This window comes from Drosophila elegans, unplaced genomic scaffold, assembly GCF_018152505.1.
Source record: "Drosophila elegans isolate 14027-0461.03 unplaced genomic scaffold, ASM1815250v1 contig_208, whole genome shotgun sequence".
Taxonomy (NCBI): Eukaryota; Metazoa; Arthropoda; class Insecta; order Diptera; family Drosophilidae; genus Drosophila; species Drosophila elegans.
In genome coordinates, this window is record NW_024545578.1 from 3,670,664 (window position 1) to 3,690,787 (window position 20,124).

General features: G+C 37.4%; 3 protein-coding genes across 8 annotated transcripts; 2 read left to right on the plus strand and 1 right to left on the minus strand.

Annotated features, from left to right (window-relative positions):
- Positions 1-1,360: 1,360 nt before the first annotated feature.
- LOC108146160 (LHFPL tetraspan subfamily member 3 protein) lies at positions 1,361-8,195 on the minus strand. The gene is made up of 6 exons (XM_017272047.2): positions 8,027-8,195; positions 3,176-3,358; positions 2,969-3,102; positions 2,334-2,460; positions 1,951-2,193; positions 1,361-1,884 (listed from the first exon to the last, which is right to left on the minus strand). The coding sequence occupies exons 2-6, from the start codon at positions 3,315-3,317 to the stop codon at positions 1,733-1,735; spliced, it is 798 nt and encodes a 265-aa protein (XP_017127536.1). The 5' UTR covers positions 3,318-3,358; positions 8,027-8,195; the 3' UTR covers positions 1,361-1,732.
- Positions 8,196-9,283: 1,088 nt separating this feature from the next.
- Positions 9,284-10,420, plus strand: LOC108146161 (adenine phosphoribosyltransferase). The gene is made up of 3 exons (XM_017272048.2): positions 9,284-9,517; positions 9,658-9,895; positions 10,036-10,420. The coding sequence occupies exons 1-3, from the start codon at positions 9,426-9,428 to the stop codon at positions 10,249-10,251; spliced, it is 546 nt and encodes a 181-aa protein (XP_017127537.1). The 5' UTR covers positions 9,284-9,425; the 3' UTR covers positions 10,252-10,420.
- A 1,017-nt stretch (positions 10,421-11,437) lies between these two features.
- Positions 11,438-19,811, plus strand: LOC108146159 (carbohydrate sulfotransferase 11). Of its 6 annotated transcripts, none has more exons than XM_017272042.1 (9): positions 11,438-11,470; positions 12,906-13,318; positions 16,228-16,449; positions 16,733-16,880; positions 16,971-17,037; positions 18,366-18,510; positions 18,588-18,743; positions 19,180-19,517; positions 19,576-19,811. In XM_017272042.1, the coding sequence occupies exons 2-9, from the start codon at positions 13,175-13,177 to the stop codon at positions 19,667-19,669; spliced, it is 1,314 nt and encodes a 437-aa protein (XP_017127531.1). In that variant the 5' UTR covers positions 11,438-11,470; positions 12,906-13,174; the 3' UTR covers positions 19,670-19,811. The 6 variants fall into 6 exon arrangements, with proteins under 6 accessions (XP_017127531.1, XP_017127530.1, XP_017127533.1 ...); XM_017272041.1 differs by having other exon boundaries at positions 11,451-11,470; positions 12,897-13,318; XM_017272044.2 differs by lacking the exon at positions 11,438-11,470 and adding an exon at positions 11,505-11,824.
- The last annotated feature ends 313 nt before the right edge of the window (positions 19,812-20,124 follow it).

The following is a 20,124-nucleotide window of genomic DNA, read 5'->3' on the forward strand; positions in this document are numbered from 1 at the left end:
CCACGAATAACCATGAAAAAGTTGTTATGCTCCTCTAATTTGCCTCAGCCACTTGGAAATCCATAAAATGGCGAGTGATAAACTAATATTCGCCGGCAGCATATGCTGACAAAAGCGTCATAAATGTAAGCCACACACATATCCACCCCCATAAATCCCCCCACCCAAGTCCTAAAATATTCCCAATGAAATGGCCGCCAAACCTCAAGGACAACGAAAGTTAAAAATTCGTTTATGGCGCTCCATAAAATCGAATAAAAACAATTGGCACATCAAAATCCACACAGAAATACCCGAGATCTTCATTGCCATTTTGGTGGGGGTGGCTTTTCCTTTTTGGGGGGGTGGTCTGGAAAATGCGTGAGTACAATTGGAAAAATTCTGGCCATATGTTGCAGGCGGCAAAAAGATGGCAAAAGAAATGGCCCAAGTAAATAAAAACAATCAAAGCGGCTTGCCTTGGATCACGTCGATGCTTTGGATGCCCTTTAAAATTGTAATTTATTTAAAGTTTGATGCTTAGGTGATGTTTAAGTAAACCTATTAAAGGTGGTGGCCTTATAGTCTCGAAAATATTAGGCGAAAAATGGTTTTAAATTTTTAAACTATGGATTTTCAAAGGAATATATATTATTGCGTACTTCAAATAACCTTTTTAAGAGATTTGATATTACTACAGGTAGATTTAATTTTTATATCAGTTTCAAATTCAAATTGAAAATATAGAATTTTATACAAAATACGTTAGTAAATTATTTCAATATAAAAGATTATTTGAAATACGTTTATAATTATAATAAGTAGACTTTTCTTTATAATTTTATATCATAACTCCCATTTTTTGGGCATAAGTTGGAATATGAACAACCCCCACGGAGAGTATCCCAAGAAGTCAAGTGAAATCCGGACTTGGGGTGGATTCGCTGTCGAACCTGGAGCGATTTGCTCGGCGTCAGCTGGTTGGCCACTTAGGCCCGTGATGGAATTGCTTATGAATTATACAAGAATATTAAAACGTGCCCGGCGGAAAGCCACTTGCACTTGCCACGGATCATTCTGCGCGGGATATTTCAATTGCCACCCACGAATTGGGGAGTGAACCAAGCCATGGCTCTCATGGAAATACTTTATTGGAAAAGTATGTGCCAAATGGTTATTGAAATGAAAGCGGGGTGGGGGGCAGATCCAAATCCAGACTTTGGTACAAACAAATTGGGCGCTAAGTTGCCCGTTATGGGTTTTATGTGTGTGTGGGGGTGGTGGTCATAATTTGATTTTCCCTAGTCAAAAAGTTGCTGACCTTGATGATGATGATGATGGCATAATTGAGGCGGCTATTTGTGGTCGAAATAAGCATTGATTTTATGTTTAATATTTGTACACGTTTATTGTTTATGCGTATATAATTTACAGGCAGAGCTTTTTAGTGGCTCTGTTAATTTTTAACTTAATCGAAGCATACATTTAGGCACAAGCTATTCACACGAAATGTTAAATTAGAGTTTAAGATCCAAGCTTACAACTACATGTTGGCATTCAGTCGGGCAAAGTGGCATATACAAAATCATTCACTCGTTGACTTTCACACAAATACACATGCACTTTCATAATTCCAGCTAAATGTAAAACTCAGCAAATTTAAGTAAACAACTTTGAGCTGAGTTTCACACCACGAGTGCTTGCGCGCACTAAGCTTTGTTGGTTGTTGTCTTGGCTGTTTGAATGTTTTTCCTCAGTGATAACGAGAAAATTGCGATATACTATCCTCATTTGGAGGAGCCACCAACAGAATGGGCTGCAAATTCAAGCCAGTAATCCGTGGATTGGATTTCCTCGAACCCGCCAGACTAATGGCATCTGTGAGATACGCATTGTTGATTTCACCTGCGGGAAATAAACATAAAATAGATTATTTATCCAAGGAAAAAAATAGGGTATCGCATAACCCACCTTTGTATAGCGAATTCTGATAAATTGGATCTGGCTGCAGGCGCACGTGCCTCGTGGCCAAGATGAACGCCAAAGTGGCCAAGACCACACCATCTATGCAACCGATTATGGCCAATGGATAAGCCCAGCGAATGCCGCACAAGCCCAGCTCAAAGCGATTCGCTTCCGGGCCACAGATCTTACGGAAATCATCTGAATTCCAGCCAAAGGGAAACGCCGCACAGGCCACAATCATACACAAAGCTGGAAAAAATAAAAATTAGTTTAAAAAATTATCAACAGAAAAAATACACAAAACAACTTTGTATACACAAGAACGTGATGTTTTCGATATGGTTTACTATTGGAATCAAAATAGTAGAGTGGGAAATAGTTGACCATACCTGATATAATTTGCATCCAACCGCAAAGATGGAAAACACGCGTTGACTTCATAAACAGCAAACAAACCAAGAAGAATATGGTCAACAAGGCCAAAGCTATGGCGCCCAGCATAAAGAATGTGGCCAACTGAAAACAGGTAAATAAAATAGAAAATTGTCATGTAAGCAATTCTTATTTAGTTTTTTACCATTTCCGTTTTTTGTTTAACGTTAAAATATGTCTTTAACTTAACTATAAAACGAGTTGCATGCCATTAAAGGTTTGGCCTTCGTTAATAAATTGCATTATAGATATTATAAAAAGTTTTCATATTTTCATTGAGGTTGATTATAGAATATAGTTTATAATATTTAGTAATAAGTTTAATATGTTTTGTGTTTACCGCTAGGATCTTTTGTTTTTTAAATATTAAAAATTACATTTTTAATTCTATATATACATATTTACTTTACTATCCTTATTTATTTATTTATGTTTTAATTAACAAGTTATTGGTTTGCAATTAGTGTTTGTCAACTTGAGGTCAAGCCAAAAACACTTAGAATAATATAAACCCCATTAAATTGTTTATAAAATCTAATCATTTTCAAATAACTTAGATGAATCAAAGGTATAAGAAACCTTTCCCACTCACCTGAAAGGAGAATGTGGGCACTTCGAAGATGCTTTCCCATCGTCGGCGGCAGTTGTCGAAGATCTCGTCCCGCTGGCACTGCTGCCACAGACCGAGACGACCAGCTCCATCGTTATCCGGATCACCGATCCACTCTGCAGAGATATACAAAAGAGTACACAGATCAAACACTGAACTATTTGCAATAAATAGGCACAGTCAACCCACCTGGTGTCACGAACGCCACGATTCCAATGATGGCATAGCAAATGGTGAAGATGGCCCATAAAACGCCGATCGCCTTGGAGTTGCGGATGTACTTGGAGGCGTACAGATGCGTGGTGTCCACGTACTCGATCTTCGTTCCCATTTTGTGGACTTACTTTAGAGAGTGGCGAATGCTTTGTTCACCTGTGTGTGGAAGCAAAATCAAGCGTTGTTAAGTGTTTGGCGACCAACTTCATGGTTTATAATTGGAAGATGGAACCAAAGCAACCAGGGCAACTTTAACAATTGCGTTTCGGCTGGTCATAAATCGGTTTGTGGGTACTTCTTATTTAAGCTGATTAAATTGGCCAGCTTTTTGGTTTGATGACCTCGCGCGGCAGAGTAATGAGCTGAAGTCAGGAAACTCTGATGCAAGAGTCGCAAATAATAACTTTCCATCCATCTGAATGTGTCGTGTCCACTTAAAAACATTTTCAAATCATTAAACATGTTTTTATGAGGTTTTCCCCTTCACTTCAATCAAAACATTCGAAATTCGAATGCGAATGATAATCGCGAAAAAAAATAAAGAGAGAGAAATAGCTGGGGGCTACGTTTTTGGTTTTGCTTATGTAAATGAGCAATTATTTGGCCAAAAAAAATTAACGACTATTTCCAATATATTGCCTCATATCAGCCACTAATTCTATGTCAAAGGGAGAGAGCCATTATGCAAAAACCGTGTGTGTGCGGATTGACTGCCTAATTTTAGCCATGATTCATGGCTCAAACTGGCTGTCGATCAATATAAACTCGTTTGCGAATCGGTCAAATTTTGAATTTAAGACATGAAAAATGCCATGCTCGTAAAATGCAATTTCATTAGCTTTGTCTAGAGATTTCCCAGCCTTGTGCTCATGCTTAATTTATCATATTTACTTTTTATCTTGAAACTGAGGAAACTGTAACACAAAAGTCTCTGCCCGTGAGAAGTACAACAAAAGGAACTTGGTCAAGATTGGTTCATTAAGGTAAATTAAAGCCATGGCAAACAAAGAGAATCAGACTCAATTATGGGAGTTGGGGCTTGGAACTTGTAATTTAGAGTCCAAGGCAAAAGTGGAATCGATTAACACAACAATGCTAACAACAAAAGAGAGAGTCGGGCACGAAGAACCAACAATCTGACAAACAAACAAACGCAAACAAACAACAAGCCCAACCCAGTAACATAATGAAAACTTTCCTGCCGGCACGTGATAGCTTGTCTAAAAACAAATCCAAATCGATGGAAAATCTTGTCCATGAGTCATGAGTGGAGCTGGAAAAGCCAGTCTCGGGAAAATTGCTGTGGACCAGACAGACAAACCGCAGACGTCTAACTAATAATAACTTCCTTTATCTCCGTTCGACCGTTGGAGTTTCCAGTGGTGTAATTCGTAATTTGCAGTTGGCTTTCAGTGTATTTTTTTTTTGTTTGGCTGGGCGGGTAAAACTTAACTGCATTGCTGCTTTTTCGGATTCGAACGTGACCAAAAAGAAAGTGACCAGCGGAGAGCCTTCCAAAGCCGTTCGTATGACGCAGCAAAATCAGTGGATTGGAGTTGGAGTCTGGCTTGTCTTGGGTTACACTTACATCCGCTCACCGGCCGGCAGCGGAGTATTCGGCGAACTTTCCGGACGAGTTTCACTTGCACAGCAAGAAATATAGCAGAAACATTCCAAAATTTGAATACACAATGCAAGCAAAAGCGAAGATCAAAACAATATATTGAAAATTAACATGAGCTCTTAGCAAAAGTTGTATCATACCATTTATGTTCCTTTAAAATGAATTCCGACTTTTTAGTCGAGCACAGCAAATAATTATAGAAATGAAAATTTAAGTAATACATCTTTAATTATGTTTTAAGCATTAGAATATTTATAAAAATGTGAAACTCATATATTAATCAAAAATTCGATTATAGCATTTCAACATTTACTATATTAATTTTTGTAGCAAGAGCAATAATTTTAAGAAAATTGAAATTATAAGCTTTATCATAGTTAAATAAATAGATTCCTCAAAAAAATTATAATTAGAGAAAAAATGGTATTTAAAAACATTTTATATATATTCTTGTCATGTGTACTTTTTAGCTCATGGTGACCCTAGCTGATTTCAAGATTCAAAATTTTAATTTATAAAACATAATGATAAAACAAAATCAGTTGAACATCTACTTAGTAAACCTTTATTATCATACGAAGTAAGATTAGCTTGACCCCCATATCACAACATTGTTTTGTTTCCTGTGCACTGCAATAAATACTCAAAAAACAAGCTGAAATTAACGGCTTTGGGTGAATTGCAGTCTCAGCAATTACGGCGACTTTTGAGCTGATACTGCACATACTCGTATGAGCGACGAAATAAGGTCAGTTGGGTAATGGCAATACCTTAAACGTGGCAAACTGAGAAATGCCACTGCAATTGCAGTGGCAGTTGCGAAAACTGCACTCCAAACTGAGAGCAGAACGGGCTTTCTTTTCTTTCCATTCAATTTCCATTACCATTTTACCAACATTGGTCATTCCACATCACCCTGAGCTCCCAGATGACTTTCTACTTTATAAACATAAATTTCACATTAGGCACAGCGACCAAGAGAGGTTGAGTACCCCGTGTCGGAATCGGCTTTTGACTTTGATATGGGGGTTCCCTCACCTCTCAAGACTCCAAAAAAAAGAAAAGAAACACACCGACCAATTGGCCGCCGCACACTTGCAATTAATTTTCACATTTTCAGCTTTTCACCGGCTTAGCGGGGGAAAATCTCTCATTGTTACGCTTGGCGATCAGGAAACACACATATATATAGTATGTAAGTAGCTTGTTATGGTTTGTTTTGGGCCAACAAAGTGGAACCTAAAACACGTCGGGAAGCTTGATCAACACGTTCGTAGTTTCTCAAAAAAAGCGTTGCTAAATTTCAGGCACCACCATATGGAAACTGGTTCCTACATTTCAGAATTATGCGGAAATGTCGTTTAAAGTGGCTCTTGTTTCATGTTTTTATTTCGAATTTGAACGCTTTTGGCCATTTCTTTTGGGTTCCCCTGTGTGTATAATTTTTTTTTTGTTGCCATGATCTTTTCTGCATACATTTTGTTCGGAACGATTTCTTTTTCTTTTTCTTGAACAACAGGGAGAACCACAAAACGGAACGGGATTGAAGACCAGGAGAACCGGCAAAACTTAACTTTATTTTTTGTTTTTTTGCGGTCTGTTACTCAATGTATTGACAGTCTTTACAGCTGCCATCCATCTTGGGTGAAGTCCGCTTTTTTGGAGAGTTTACTTATTTTTTTTCTTGCGAAAGTTGGTGGCATCCACACACGGCCCCTTTGAAGCGTCGCCAATAAAATTGAATCCCATCTGAAGCTGGTCCGCTCACTCAACTCATTCACTCTGCTCGTGGGCCTTAGGTATGTGTCTCTGTTTTTCTACGTTTTTTATTAGATCACGATTCGGATGTTAGCAAACATTCGCGGATACCAAGAGCCAGCCAGCACGATGAACGGGGCCCAACATCCAACTACAATGGGGGTCTATACATAATAGTAACTCACACCGGGATTCTCCACTGAGCTTGTGTCTACGAAAGTCAGGGGCGGCTAAAGATTCTTTTGGGTGCTTTTTAAGGGTTTCCAAGGACCTAACCTTAAAGTCGACATCAAAATATTAATCAGCTCTAATAAAATATTATTACTTTATTATTTTACTTTATTACTTTAATTATCAACTGATAGACTCAAACTTTTTAAACCAAACATTAGAAACAAAACAAAAAATCCTCAAAAAGTGATAAAAGAAATACATAATTTGAGTACTAAAATTCATTATGACCGATTTAACTTTAAGTTTAAGCTGATTTTCTCAGACAAATGTTTTAAAGACAAGACAATGCTTTTCGAATATTTATCCACCAAAGTTTGGCAATAAATTTCCCTTTTTTATGCTGTTTTTCAAGCGCCCTATTTCCATGCCCTTCGACACAAAGGCCGCCACTGCGCAGCCGCAGAAGTTTCAGTCGAGATGCTCGTTTGCCTCAAAAAAAATGTACAAAAACAAAACCAAACAGAAAAACAAAAAAACTGTGCCTCTTTCTGGTTTTTCACGTTACTCGGGCGCGCGTTTTGTGCCGCTGCTGCAGTAGTTGTTGTTGCAGTTGCAGTTGCAGCAGCAATTGTTGTTGCTGTTGCAGTTTCAATACGCACGTCTTCACATTGCCAAGATATATAGGTATGTGTGTCTAGCACACTTAGAAAAATTCCGTTATTAATATAAATTTAAGATCAAATTTTTGAAAGCGTTAAACAAATTGTTTTTTGGTTTTATAGGAGCTATTTCTAAATTTAAAAAATCTTAAAATAAATGAAGTGTTTCTATACAAATAGCAATTCATAAATTAATTGTTATAACTTTGAGACTTTTCTTCTATTTTGCAATTTAAGCTATTAATTCTTTTGTAATAATTTATTAATATATTTTTCCAAGTGTAAGCATTCTTGTGAATGTGTTTTTGCACTTTGCATTATTGTTGCTGTTGTATCTAATGTTGCATATATATATATATATTATTTTTTTGTAGGTTTTCACGTTTTTATGTTGCTTGAACTTTGTTGCTTCAGTTGTAATTGTTGTTATTGTAGTAACTGCCATATAGTTGTTGTTTATGGCTGGCTTTATAGGCGTTCTTCGACTTTTTTAAATGGCAAAAACGGGGCGCAGTTTTGTCGACTGACATTTACTTTTGCCGTTAAGATCGAATTTACAATAATTTGAGGATTTGCAAACCATAGCTTTTCCATGCGAATTTTGCTTACGTTATTCGAGAACAGGTTTCGGCCTTAAACTGGACTTAGGTGTTGATTATTGTTGTGACTTTAATTTATTACTATTGTTCGCGAGTTTGCATTAATTATTAAAAAAATCGCGGGCAGAGAATTCGATCCGCTTCTTCGGAAGAAACCGCTAAAACTGAACCGTAGCGTTCGGCGCTGAAAAACGAACTGAATATTTCTTGGCATTGGAAGTCTAAGATACATTCACATAGATACTCACATTCACCTGGTCTTACCTGTGGATCACCTGTGAGTGTGCGTGTGTGTCTGGGAGAAAGAGAAAATGAGAAAGAGAGAAATAGGTAGAGAGTCCAGGTGAGAGTTCCCGATCTTGGCCCGCCTTTGATAAGTGCAGCGAAAATTGTTAGCATTTCTTTTCAATCATTTTGCTTGATAAATAATGCAGCAATGAGTGTCTTTCCCTCAAAGAATTGCTGAGTTTTCTCCACTTATCGTTTAGATAGCAATGAAAACTGGAGAAAGACCCGGGGAAAAAGAGAAAATTCGGGGGAGGTTTTTCACTGCTACCTGCAGGATGTTTGCTAAATTCCTGGGAATGCTTTCTTTGTGCAAGGAAATGCCAAGGCAAATATTTGATCTGGAAATAACTATCCAGCATCTGTTTATGATTAGAATTTAGAATAAAACTAGGAACAAAAGAAATTGAAAGAAACCTAATTGTAAATATTTAAAATATTAATATTCAATATCATCTTTAAAATTTCTTTCACTTTTTGTAAATAATTAAGTATCTATCTTATAATGACAAACATACAAAATTAAATATTTAAGAATATTTTAAAATCAATCAATATTAAGCATTTTGTTGTAAATAAGTAGTATTCCCCTTATCTACCATTCGAACCATTAACTTTTTTTTTTTTAAATGTAATTATTTAAATGCTTTTATTTAACTTATTTGCACTTCTAAACAAACTGTAATATATCTGTTGTTTTCAAATTTCGTGCGAAAACACTTTCACCACAAGTATTAAAAATATAACCAAAATATTAATCTTAATAATATGAAAAATATAATAAAATATTAAATAAACATATTATGGCTTACACTTGTTCTGCAGCTTAGTTTTAGACTTTAGCGTACAAATAAATAAATAAAATAAAAACTCTTGAATTTTCTTATCCACCTAAATTTCAAATTCACCGCCCAGCGAACTCAACACGAGCATTCATCGCATAAAGTAACTCACATCTATAGCAACCACCTTCCCCGATAGCAGCTGACTTATCAGCTGTTCCCTTGAACCAACCCGTAGTTGGGCAAAACTCACGTAGCTCTGAAATCTGAAATCAGAAAACCTCTGTAAAAATTCCCTTAAACATAAGTAAACTAAAAGAAATAAAAAAAAACAAGAGAAATATGAGCCCAATCAGTGCGGAAGACAAACTGAACTATGTGAAGTCAAAGATTGGAGAGTATCCAAACTTTCCGAAGGAGGGCATACTATTCCGGTGGGTAATCATCACACGAGGTTATCTGAAAAGGGCACTAATAATCCAACAACGATGTTTATTGTTGGCCCATAATGAGTTCTTATCTGACTGTTAATAATAATAATGTAGAACCCTCCGTTTCCATGTAAAACATTTAGTGACATTTTTGGAGCCCTCACCGATGCCAAGGCCTGTGTTTATCTGAGGGATCTGCTGGTGGATCACATCCGGGAAAGTGCATCGGATGCGGAGATCATCGTGGGACTGGATTCCCGTGGCTTTCTCTTCAATCTCCTTATAGCCACTGAATTGGGAATAGGATGTGCCCCGATTCGCAAGAAAGGCAAGCTGGCCGGTGAAGTAGTTTCTGTGGAATACAAACTGGAGTATGGTAGTGTAAGTAGCTGCCAATTACAAATAGAACTAGAAGAATCATTTTTAAAAAAAGGGATCCTAGAGATTTCAAGTTCTAGTTTACAATATTCCAACCACTTAATCCTATACAATTATTTTAATAACCCCTTTCTCCATTTAAGGACACTTTTGAACTCCAACGTTCCGCCATCCAGCCTGGTCAGAAAGTCGTAATCGTAGATGATCTACTAGCCACAGGTGGTTCTTTAAAGGCTGCCTCCGAGTTAATTCGCAAGGTGGGTGGCGTCGTCGTCGAAAACCTGGTGGTTATGGAACTAGTGGGCCTGGAGGGTCGCGAAAAGCTGGATGGAAAGGTACATTCCCTCATCAAGTACTGAAAAGAAATCAAATAGAGACGAGACGAAGTCCTTCCTCATTTGCATTTACATATTACCCCTTAAAGGGGCTTTTCAACTAGCAAATTTTTATAACAGCTTTGAAATGTTAACATTTTATGAAACAGAGGCGTATTTTTATAATGGAATATATTTCAAATCGATAACAGAAGTTGTTAATCTATTAATGGAACTTTTAAATTAGCTCATAATTGATAAGATGGATTGAGTAGAGCAGTGAAACTTGTGAACATGGTTTTTAAAACAAAACCAACTTAAACTGAAATGAACAGAAATGTGGACTTATTTTTACATACATTTATACATTTGATGCTATTTTTGGATAGTTTTCCGATCATAAATTAATGATATTTTAGTTTTAGATGTTGTTAAGCTTTATTATCAGTCAATGGTATTTATTTATATCAATTCGGTATACAAAATTTAGAAAATAGATCTGCGGGGAAATATTTTTCTGTTTCGGATATTAGTATTTGCTGGTAACAGCATTCTAAGTTCTTATTACTATTGAATCGTTCTCGGGCACTTTAGTTGAATAAAAAACCCCGAAAGTATGCTATAAAATAGTTGAACGTTTGTTGCAAAAGCTATTTAATGTTACAGTTAAATGTAATACGGTCAAACATTTAAATTAAAATTATTTTAAGGAGACCTATACTTGTAATCTTTTTTTGGCCCCAAAACTTTTGGATCCACCCCCGCAACCCTGGCCGCAAACCTTTTGCATGCCGCTCTCTCACTGCGCACTTGATGAACTCTCTCACTCAGCTTTCTCTCTCTTGCAGTCCCTCTCTTATTGCTCTCTCATTTACCGTTACCGGCGCTTTTGCTCAGCAATAAACAAAAATTGTTGTGCTGCGTTAACCCAGAATTCGAAGGTATTTCCGACCACCCCCGCCCGTTGATAAACAAATCAAAGGTGGCCAACAACCACCCCCACAAAAGATACCGAAAAATAGCAACAATCACAGGGGGAAACAAGCCTCAAGGAAGAATCAAGGATTAAAGGAGCTAAGGTATGGCAAGCCAAAAAAAGCAACAAAATATGCAGAAGAGAGAATGAAAAGTGGCGAAATGAAACCGAAAACTGAAACTGCGCTGCTGCTGCGCTGCCGACGTCGCTGCCCACTGCCTGTGCTCATTTCGCATTTGATTTTGATTTCATTCGTGAAATGTGCGTTGTGCGGTGATGACGATAACGGTTAGTGTTTGATGTTGGTTGTTTGTTGTTTGTTGCCACTCCCCCTCTCTCCTCGTACACAAAAAAAAACAAAATTTATCAGAGCAAGCCTGGCGAATTGATATTGATTGCGCGCTTTTCTTCAATTGGCAAACAATTGAATAACAACTATAAAAAGGTGCCCTCCATTAATGGAGGCTCATCTTCTCCGTTTTTGTTGTTGTTTATTGTTGTGAAAAGAAAGAAAGGCAGAGAGAGAGGAACGAGAGAGGGCCGAAGGGAAAAGAGAGAAACGGCACAGAAAGCAAAGCAATTGACAGCACGTTACGTATACGCCTCTTACGCCCCGCATTTAGCATTTGTTTGCCAAGTTTGGTGTGTGCCAGAGTGTGTATAAATTTATTAAGAAACCAATAATTCCTAACAAGAAACAATACAAAAGTGAAAACAATACATTTGTGGACTTGACATTCAATTAATCATTAAAATAGCCAAGAATTAAACAAAAACAAAGTGTACAATTTATAAAAAAAAACGTAAAAGTTTGCAACGAGTGAATTTTTTTCAAAAAGTTTTTTATTTTGGGAGTTTAAAAAAAATAAGCAGAGTTTAATTGACGAAATGCCCCGACAACTAAAATTATGGAGTTTAAGGTCAGCAGAAATGCAATAAAAAAAAGTTAACAAATTACGCAAAGCAAAGTCAAAAGCTTGCAAAAAGTGAAAATGAGAAGGGATGACTTTATAAACATAAACAGAAATGCAGGAAAATATATAGGGGGTGTGTGTGGCTTTATAGGGCCTTTAGAATGAAGTTTGAAGTTTATAAAAAATCAATAACAAAGTGAAAAACAAAAGGAAAGTCAACAGATTGCTAAAAATTTAAATAGAACATCAAGAACGAAGCCTTTATAAATATCAAAACCAAGATATACTAATGCATGAGTGGTTTTACCATAATGAGTGCATTTCAAAATGAGTAGAAGAAACATAAAAACAATAAACAATAAAATAAAGACTACAGAGAAATTGAAAATGAAGTGTAAAGAGTTAACGAGCAGACAAAACGAAGAGCTAAGTAATTTATGTGGGGGTGTTTTTCCCATGAACTCCACAGTACCTCAAGTTGCACTGCCAAGAATGGAGTTTGAAGTGAGCAGAAAATCAATAAACGACTTCCCTTTTATTCTCGCTTCCTGACATGCAGTCAAAAAATGTAGAAGCTCCAAAAGCACACCCCCAAAAAACAAAAAGCCGAACTAAAGCGGAAGTGAATCAATTGTGGGCATGAACTATTGGGCCGACTGCAGTGACACAATTTTGGTCGAAAGCCACTCGACCATAAACCAAAAATCTGTCATCCGTCCAACTCACTCAATATATTTTTGTTTTCCGCTCTTGTCTTCTTTGTTTTTGGTTTTTGGTTCTGCTGTTTTTTTTTTGTTAAGAACATTTAGCACAGAAAACTATATTTAGCCAGCACGACGTCGACAACGATGAGAACTTACAAAATCTGTCGCCAACTGCAGGCAAACTTTGCGACCGCGTAGCAGCAGCAGGAAATGTCCCACGATTATCAATAGCAGACACGCGCGTCGCTATCCAAAATCAATTCAAATCCACAACCAAAACCGAAACCGAATCTGAATCAAACCAATACAAACCGGAAGCGAGGACCGAAGAGGAAAATACCCATCAGTTCCTATGCAGTTAGAGCCGAGTTTAAATGAAATTGAGCAAGAGCCTGGCAAACTGTCGCGCCATCCGGCGCTATTTGCTCATCTTCACGGCCATTTCCCTGCTGCTCCTGCCCCTTTCGTTGGTCTACCTGGTGTGGAACGAGCAGCTGCAGAAGATCCGAGGATTCGAGGTGAGTGGAGCCGCCACTTGCCACCTGCCACATGCCAACTGCCAACTGCCACTATGGGAGTGGCAGTGGCAGTGGCAGTGGGTGGTGCTCGAATAGGTAGCATGCCCGGGTAGTAGTGCCCCTCGCCTCCGTAGCCCTTGAGTGCCCGGCAAACATCTGCTGAACAAATCGCTTAAGCAAGTACACAGAGACAAAATAGGTACAGCATTCGTCATGAATTTATTTTAAGTCTTATGCAAACATGATTCAAAAAATTAAATAGTTAAGTTTATAACAGGTTTCTCTTTAGAGAAATTAAAAATACAACTGATAGATTTCAGCTTTTAAAAACTGTATTTTATGTATCAAGGTGTAATTTTATTATTTCTTTTTAAACTGGAATAAAAAAGTTTTGTATATAGAAAAATTAAATAGATACTTTTTCAAACACTTTTGAACTTATGATTTAATATAACAAAAATATTCAATTAAGCCTCTATAAATCGTTATGTAACTGATGCCACTCCAGGTTTTTTCTCTGTGTACTTGTTAGCTGTAGATATACTCGCTTGTAGTTGCCGCCCGACCGCCTGCCCCGCCCACCCCTCATCGCCTGACAACAAACAAATTGCAGGCCATCGATTGCCTGACTAGTTTCAGGCCATCGGAGAAGGCAGCTAAAAACAAAACACCAAACAAAACAAACCAAACCAGAAAAGAACTAAAAATGCAATTAAGTGAAATTATTATAAATGCTGAACGAATCAACAAACTTATCAGCTGGCCATCTGAGCAATCAGCTCGAATTCTATAAACAAATTGTGTGAAGGGCATATGGAAAGAGCCGAGAATAAACTTACACGCAAATTAGCAGCAAACGCTATAAATACACGATAAATAGCTGCGATCGCAAGCATCTCATTGATGTTTATTTATTTAACTTGTTTAGAGATTTTAGCATATTTCTTTTGTTTCGCCTTTCGCACTTGAGAACTGCACACTTATCGCCATTTAATTCTCACCGGGGAACTGAACTGCAACATTTGAACTGGCTTTCTAAGGTATTACATGTACGTTTGATTGGGTGCAAATTAATTCGAAATTAGCGGCGGGCTTTTGCTGGCTTTATCGCCTATTTGTGCTTGAAATTGAGCAAATGCTATATAAAGACGGAATATTCCAATTGCACAGACACACAGACATACGTGGGACAAACGAAAATCGTTCTTGGCTTATAATCACATAAGCTGTCTAACCGCCCCCTAGCCACGCCCTTTTTGGCCCGTACAACCCTTTGGCATGGCCTAAGCCGATTACACACAAAAAAAATCTTAGTTCAATTAAAAATCAATAAAATTCAAGTTATAGAAAGTTTTGAAAGAAAGTTCTAAGCCTTACTCAATTTAAACCAAATAAATCTTAGGAGAAAGAAATGTTATTTTTAATTTTTATTCAACATTTTTTTTGTTTTCTTCAATTTGTTTTTTTTTTTTTTTGTTAATTTATTAGCAATGTATTTTAAAACAATTTTTTGATGAAAACATATTTTTTGGTATTATGGTCCCTACTTAAATTAAAGGCTTAAAAAAATTCATTTTATTTAAAGTGTCGAGTAATATGGCGTGGTCGCCAGAGACTCTTGGGCGCCCGTCCATCGGCCTTGGCCAAATGGTTTGCGAAAAAGGAAAACTTTCGCAGAAATTACACTTAATTGCGTGTGGCATCATGAAAAAGTCATTAACGGGGAGCCGGAGAATATCGATTCACGGGTGGCTGGCACCTCAATCAATATACGCTTGCCCACTGCTAATTTGCATTACATTACCCAAATGACACAAGCTTATTCAGTCCCAAAAAAAAAAATAAAAGCACATTAAGACACGCATACGTCGTGTTGTGTTCCAGTTAAACTGCTGTGTTCTTTTTTTGTTTGCTTCGGCCAGCACACACGCATAATTAAGCACTGCGAATCACAAATACCCACGCACTTTCACACTAGTACTGAGATGGTCCACCCTAATGGAGCTCACAATCTTTCCTTCCAATAAAAACCCAAAACAATTCCGCACAGCTCACGTCATGCTCATAGCTCCACTTAAGATGAAATTGACTCATGATGACTTTTAAAAGGGGAAGATATCTATACTCTTTCTAGGGTGTTTTTAAATTTTTCGCAGGTCTTAAAATTATTGATAATTAATTAATTTTGATTTATATATTTCACAATTATTTTTTATTTTATTTTATTTTAATTGGTTAATTTTATGTACTTACCACTACTTTTAACATGGGTTCATTCGGTTGTCTTATTGTTTTTGGCTTTGTTTAAATTCCTTTAAATTTCAAATGAATTATAAATGGGAGGAGACAATTAAGCTAAAAGCATCCAAATGCTTAGACAAGTCATCAAGTGTGCCCAAACATTTACGGAAGTATCACATTCTTTATTCAGACCCATTGCCCGTCCACTACCATTAATCAATCTTATCTGAAGCAAGGCATTCATGGTACCAGTGAATTATTTCCGACACACTCCCTTAGTGGAGGGTATATATATACCATAGCCATAGCCATATAGTGTGTAATATATATATGATACCCTATAGGGTAGTAGCATTGCAAGTGGGACGTATGTGAGTCGAATGCAAAGTGCCTGCCACGATGACGACAACTTATCCGCAAAGTCGCCGCAACCACTTGATTCATGTGGCCATTTTGCGGATGACAGTTGACACTGGCGTCTGGGGGTTTTAATTGGGATTGAGATTCAGATGAGGGCAAATGTGTGGGTGGAGGAGTCGACCTTGGACCTTGACAGACCGCTTGTAAATTGCGCATACGCCACGTCATCCTACGCCCACTCTTAACCCAAATAGCAAAACACCCAGTCCAAATCCTTATCCACCATGCAACTGCAACTGATTTTCTAGGCCTTTAATGTGCAGCAGCAGCAGCCGCCGCAGCAGCCGCTACAGCAACAGCAGCAGCAGGAGCAGCAGCAGCAACAGCAGGAGCAGGGGCAACAACAACATGGGCAGTTTCCGTATCCGGTGGTCCGGTATCCGGTGCTGCTGCTTAATAAGAACAAGAACAAGGACCTAACCGTCGTGGCAACGGGCAAGACCAAGAACAAGTGGCGCTATGTTGATAAAGTAAATATGTAACCACCGCACAAACACCTAACTCACAGCACACACACACTCACACCACATACCCCACACAACACACAACAAACACTTCAACTCACAGGCTCGTATAATTAATAATGTAAACAGAGCGGCTAAATAAAATTCAGATAGCCAAATTGATTGCGCATTAGCGAGTCGCATTGGCAGGCATTTTGGGCACCCCACTCCCATTCTCTCCCATTCTCCACTCGCTGGCGTCCCGAATTTCACTCAAGGCTCAACTTTCCGTTTGTTTGTCCTCCGGCAGGACAGCAACCAGACGCTCCTGCCCCTCATCCCCGAGTATGCCGTGCAGACGCTCACGCCGCAGGAAATGCTCCAGGTGGAGCAGCGGATGGACCAGCGCAGGGAGCGGCTGAAGGACAAGTGCTCCTCCTACGGCCTGGATGTCCTAGGTGGGTTTTTCTTTATATTGGACTTTTAGGTCTGGGTGTGGGTCTGGCCATGGGTCACATTTTATCTATCTCGAAACGTCTTATTTACAGGTCACGACTCGTGGCACACCCCAAACACGTGGGAATTTTTGGTCAACAAAAAGTATCACATTATCTGGTGGGTGTGAACTTTATTTACCTTTAAGCTTTGTTTTGTTAAAGATTATTTTGGCTTTAGAAATAAAATAAGAAAGAAATATAAAAAATAAATCAAAAAGACTTTGGATTATAAAAAGCATAGAGAAAAACAATATGTAATATATCAAAAGAGGTTGGAATATTTTTATACCCTTGCAGAGGGTATTATAATTTCAGTCAGAAGTTTGCAACGCAGTGAAGGAGACATCTCCGACCCTATAAAGTATATATATTCTTGATCAGCATCACTAGGCGAGTCGATCTAGCCATGTCCGTCTGTCCGTCTGTCCGTCCGTCTGTCCGTCCGTCTGTCCGTCTGTCCGTCTGTCCGTCAGTCTCTCAGTTTTAAAGCTATCTGCATGAAACTTTCCCAAAAGTTGTCTTTCTATTGCAGGTAGTATATAAGTCGGAACGAGCCGGATCGGACGACTATAGCATATAGCTCCCATAGGAACAATCGGAAAAATAAATGAAAAAAAATTATAACTTTGCTGTTTTTTAATTTTTTGTTTAGTTCTTCGACATATAGCAATAGTTATATATTTCAGAATTATGGTTTAAATTTCATCAAAATCGGACGACTATAGCATATAGCCCCCATAGGAACAATCGGAAAAATAAATGAAAAAAAATTATAACTTTTCTGTTTTTTAATTTTTTGTTTAATTCTTCGACATTTAGTAATGGTTAAATATTTTCGATTTACGGTTTAAATTTCATCAAAGTCGGACGACTATATCATATAGCTCCCATAGGAACAATCGGAGAAATAAATGAAAAAAAATTATAACTTTTCTGTTTTTTAATTTTTTGTTTAGTTCTTCGACATTTAGTAATGGTTAAATATTTCCAATTTACGGTTTAAGTTTCATCAAAGTCGGACGACTATATCATATAGCTCCCATAGGAACAATAAAAATATATAAAATAACTATCAAATAATTGAGCTGCAAATCATCATAGCTTCAATGTTTTTAAACTTATACGCAAGTAAATTATAATTTTAATGTTTTCAAAAATGTTTAATTCTTGCAATAGCTGCAAGGGTATATGAACTTCGGCTTGCCGAAGTTTGCTTTCTTTCTTGTTTGATATAAAATAGTGTATTATGTACTAAATATACTATTTTGTTATACTAAAACAAAAAGCAAAAAATCAAAAGCACGGAGGACTTTTGAAAGTCTCTATGCAATAAAAAAAATTGTTGTTTTTTTTAAATTACAATCTTATCAATTATAAAATGAGTTTTAACAGACATAGAATATTTATGCAATTTTAATGATACATACTTAACGTAAATTTTTGCAGGTGCAATGTCTTTAAGGCAGCCTCCTCGTCCTGGATGTTCAACTTCAATGTCCTGGCCGGCTACTCACCCAGTTATTTGCGCAAAACCAAAAAGATTCTCCTCAATCTGGCCAGGGAACGATATCCCCGGGTGACGCTCGACGAGGTGGGTTGGATGTCAAGGGGTTGCTTACATTGGCCTATTGAATTACAATTTAATTTGTTCTATTTTTGGGGCGACAGCTGCGTGAGGCGCAGAACTACTCGCTGACCTTTATCATTGCACGCGATCCCTTTGAGCGATTATTGAGTGCCTATCGGGACAAGATGGTATTCGCTTTACCCTACTCCTTCCACGATAAGCTGGGACGCAGCATTGTGCGCAATTATCGCAAGAAGGTAAGCCCTTGGGTTGTTATCCATGGCGTATACTTAATATTAGTATTAGGTTACACCCTTCCAGCAGTAACAAGTATACGCCGTGGTTAACACAGCAATTTAACTACTTGTTGTTATTGACTTAATAAGATTTGTGCTTGTTGAGTAAATTAGATTCCAAATTAAGTTGTTATGTTCGATTAAAATTCAACATTTCATATCGTATATATCCTACTGGTTTTTTTAGTCTTATTAAGGTTGGAAATAATTGACGTATCGTTTTGTTAACATCAGATTACCACAAAACAAAATATTTTATAATTAATTATTATAAATGAGATAACAATAACACAATTTAAAGATTGTTTTTTGAGTGTTTCAATAATGATTATTTTTTATTTAATCGATATTTCTTCGTTGAGTATATTTTAATATATTAATATATTTTATTTAACAGCCCTCGCTGGCTGCCCGTGCGGCCAACACAAAGTTCCCGTCGTTCCCGGAATTCGTGCACTGGCTGCTCGACCAGGTGAAGCGCGGCAGCTTCATCGACATGCACTTCGTGGCAGCCACCTCCTTCTGCACACCATGCCTCATCCGGTTCGACATGATACTGAAGTTCGAGTCGCTGGCGGAGGATCAATTATATCTAATCGAAAAGACTGGCCTGAAGCGGGTGATAGCGCCCGTGTGGCGAAATATGGGCAAGGGCCGCAAGACGCACGAACTCCAGCAGCAATTCTATGCGCAACTGACGCGCCACGAAATGCTGGAGCTCTACGAGTATTACAAGTAGGTCACCCTCTTTAAATATTTTGAAAGTAAATAATAACATTTTCTATCCCATTAGATACGACTTTGAGCTGTTCGACTATGATATCCAGGAGTATCTGCAGGTGGCCCGGCCGGATGAGGTCGAAAGTCCCGCGGGCACAAAGAATTAAACCCAGCTCTGAACTCTTAGACTTTGCTATAAACCAATGAATCAAGTTCAACGAACTCACATATTAGCCGTCACAGTACGTAATTGCAAATGTTGATAATACTGAAGGAAAACAATAATAAACTTAACTACATTTAAACGAAGTGTTGCCTCTGTCTTTCTTTTGAATCTCTGGATGAGCTTTAAATAACTAATAAGTTTTATCCATAAAACTTGATTTTAAAGAGTAGTAAGAATAAAATAAAGTTCCCAAAAATAAATTTAAAAAATTAAAAAAATAAATAAAAAACAAAAGAAAACCTTTTTTAAAATGATTTATGATTAAACAATTAATATTCAAAATAAATAAATGCTTTAAATGTTCTTATAATTATTCTCAACTTATAAGTAATGTTTTTGATAAAATAGCTTTATGCGTAAGTATACAAAAAATGTTTAATTATAATTAATTTTTGA

Coding starts and splice junctions, on each gene's coding strand:
- LOC108146160 (XM_017272047.2), bottom strand. CDS start 3,317: ATGGGAACGAAGATCGAGTACGTGGACACCACGCATCTGTACGCCTCC. Junction 3,103..3,175: donor CGTGGCGTTCGTGACACCAG/GTGGGTTGACTG, acceptor ATATCTCTGCAG/AGTGGATCGGTGATCCGGAT. Junction 1,885..1,950: donor TCAGAATTCGCTATACAAAG/GTGGGTTATGCG, acceptor TATTTCCCGCAG/GTGAAATCAACAATGCGTAT.
- LOC108146159 (XM_017272042.1), top strand. CDS start 13,175: ATGAAATTGAGCAAGAGCCTGGCAAACTGTCGCGCCATCCGGCGCTAT. Junction 16,881..16,970: donor CTACGGCCTGGATGTCCTAG/GTGGGTTTTTCT, acceptor TCTTATTTACAG/GTCACGACTCGTGGCACACC. Junction 17,038..18,365: donor AAAAAGTATCACATTATCTG/GTGGGTGTGAAC, acceptor AAATTTTTGCAG/GTGCAATGTCTTTAAGGCAG.
- LOC108146161 (XM_017272048.2), top strand. CDS start 9,426: ATGAGCCCAATCAGTGCGGAAGACAAACTGAACTATGTGAAGTCAAAG. Junction 9,518..9,657: donor AAGGAGGGCATACTATTCCG/GTGGGTAATCAT, acceptor TAAAACATTTAG/TGACATTTTTGGAGCCCTCA. Junction 9,896..10,035: donor ACAAACTGGAGTATGGTAGT/GTAAGTAGCTGC, acceptor TCTCCATTTAAG/GACACTTTTGAACTCCAACG.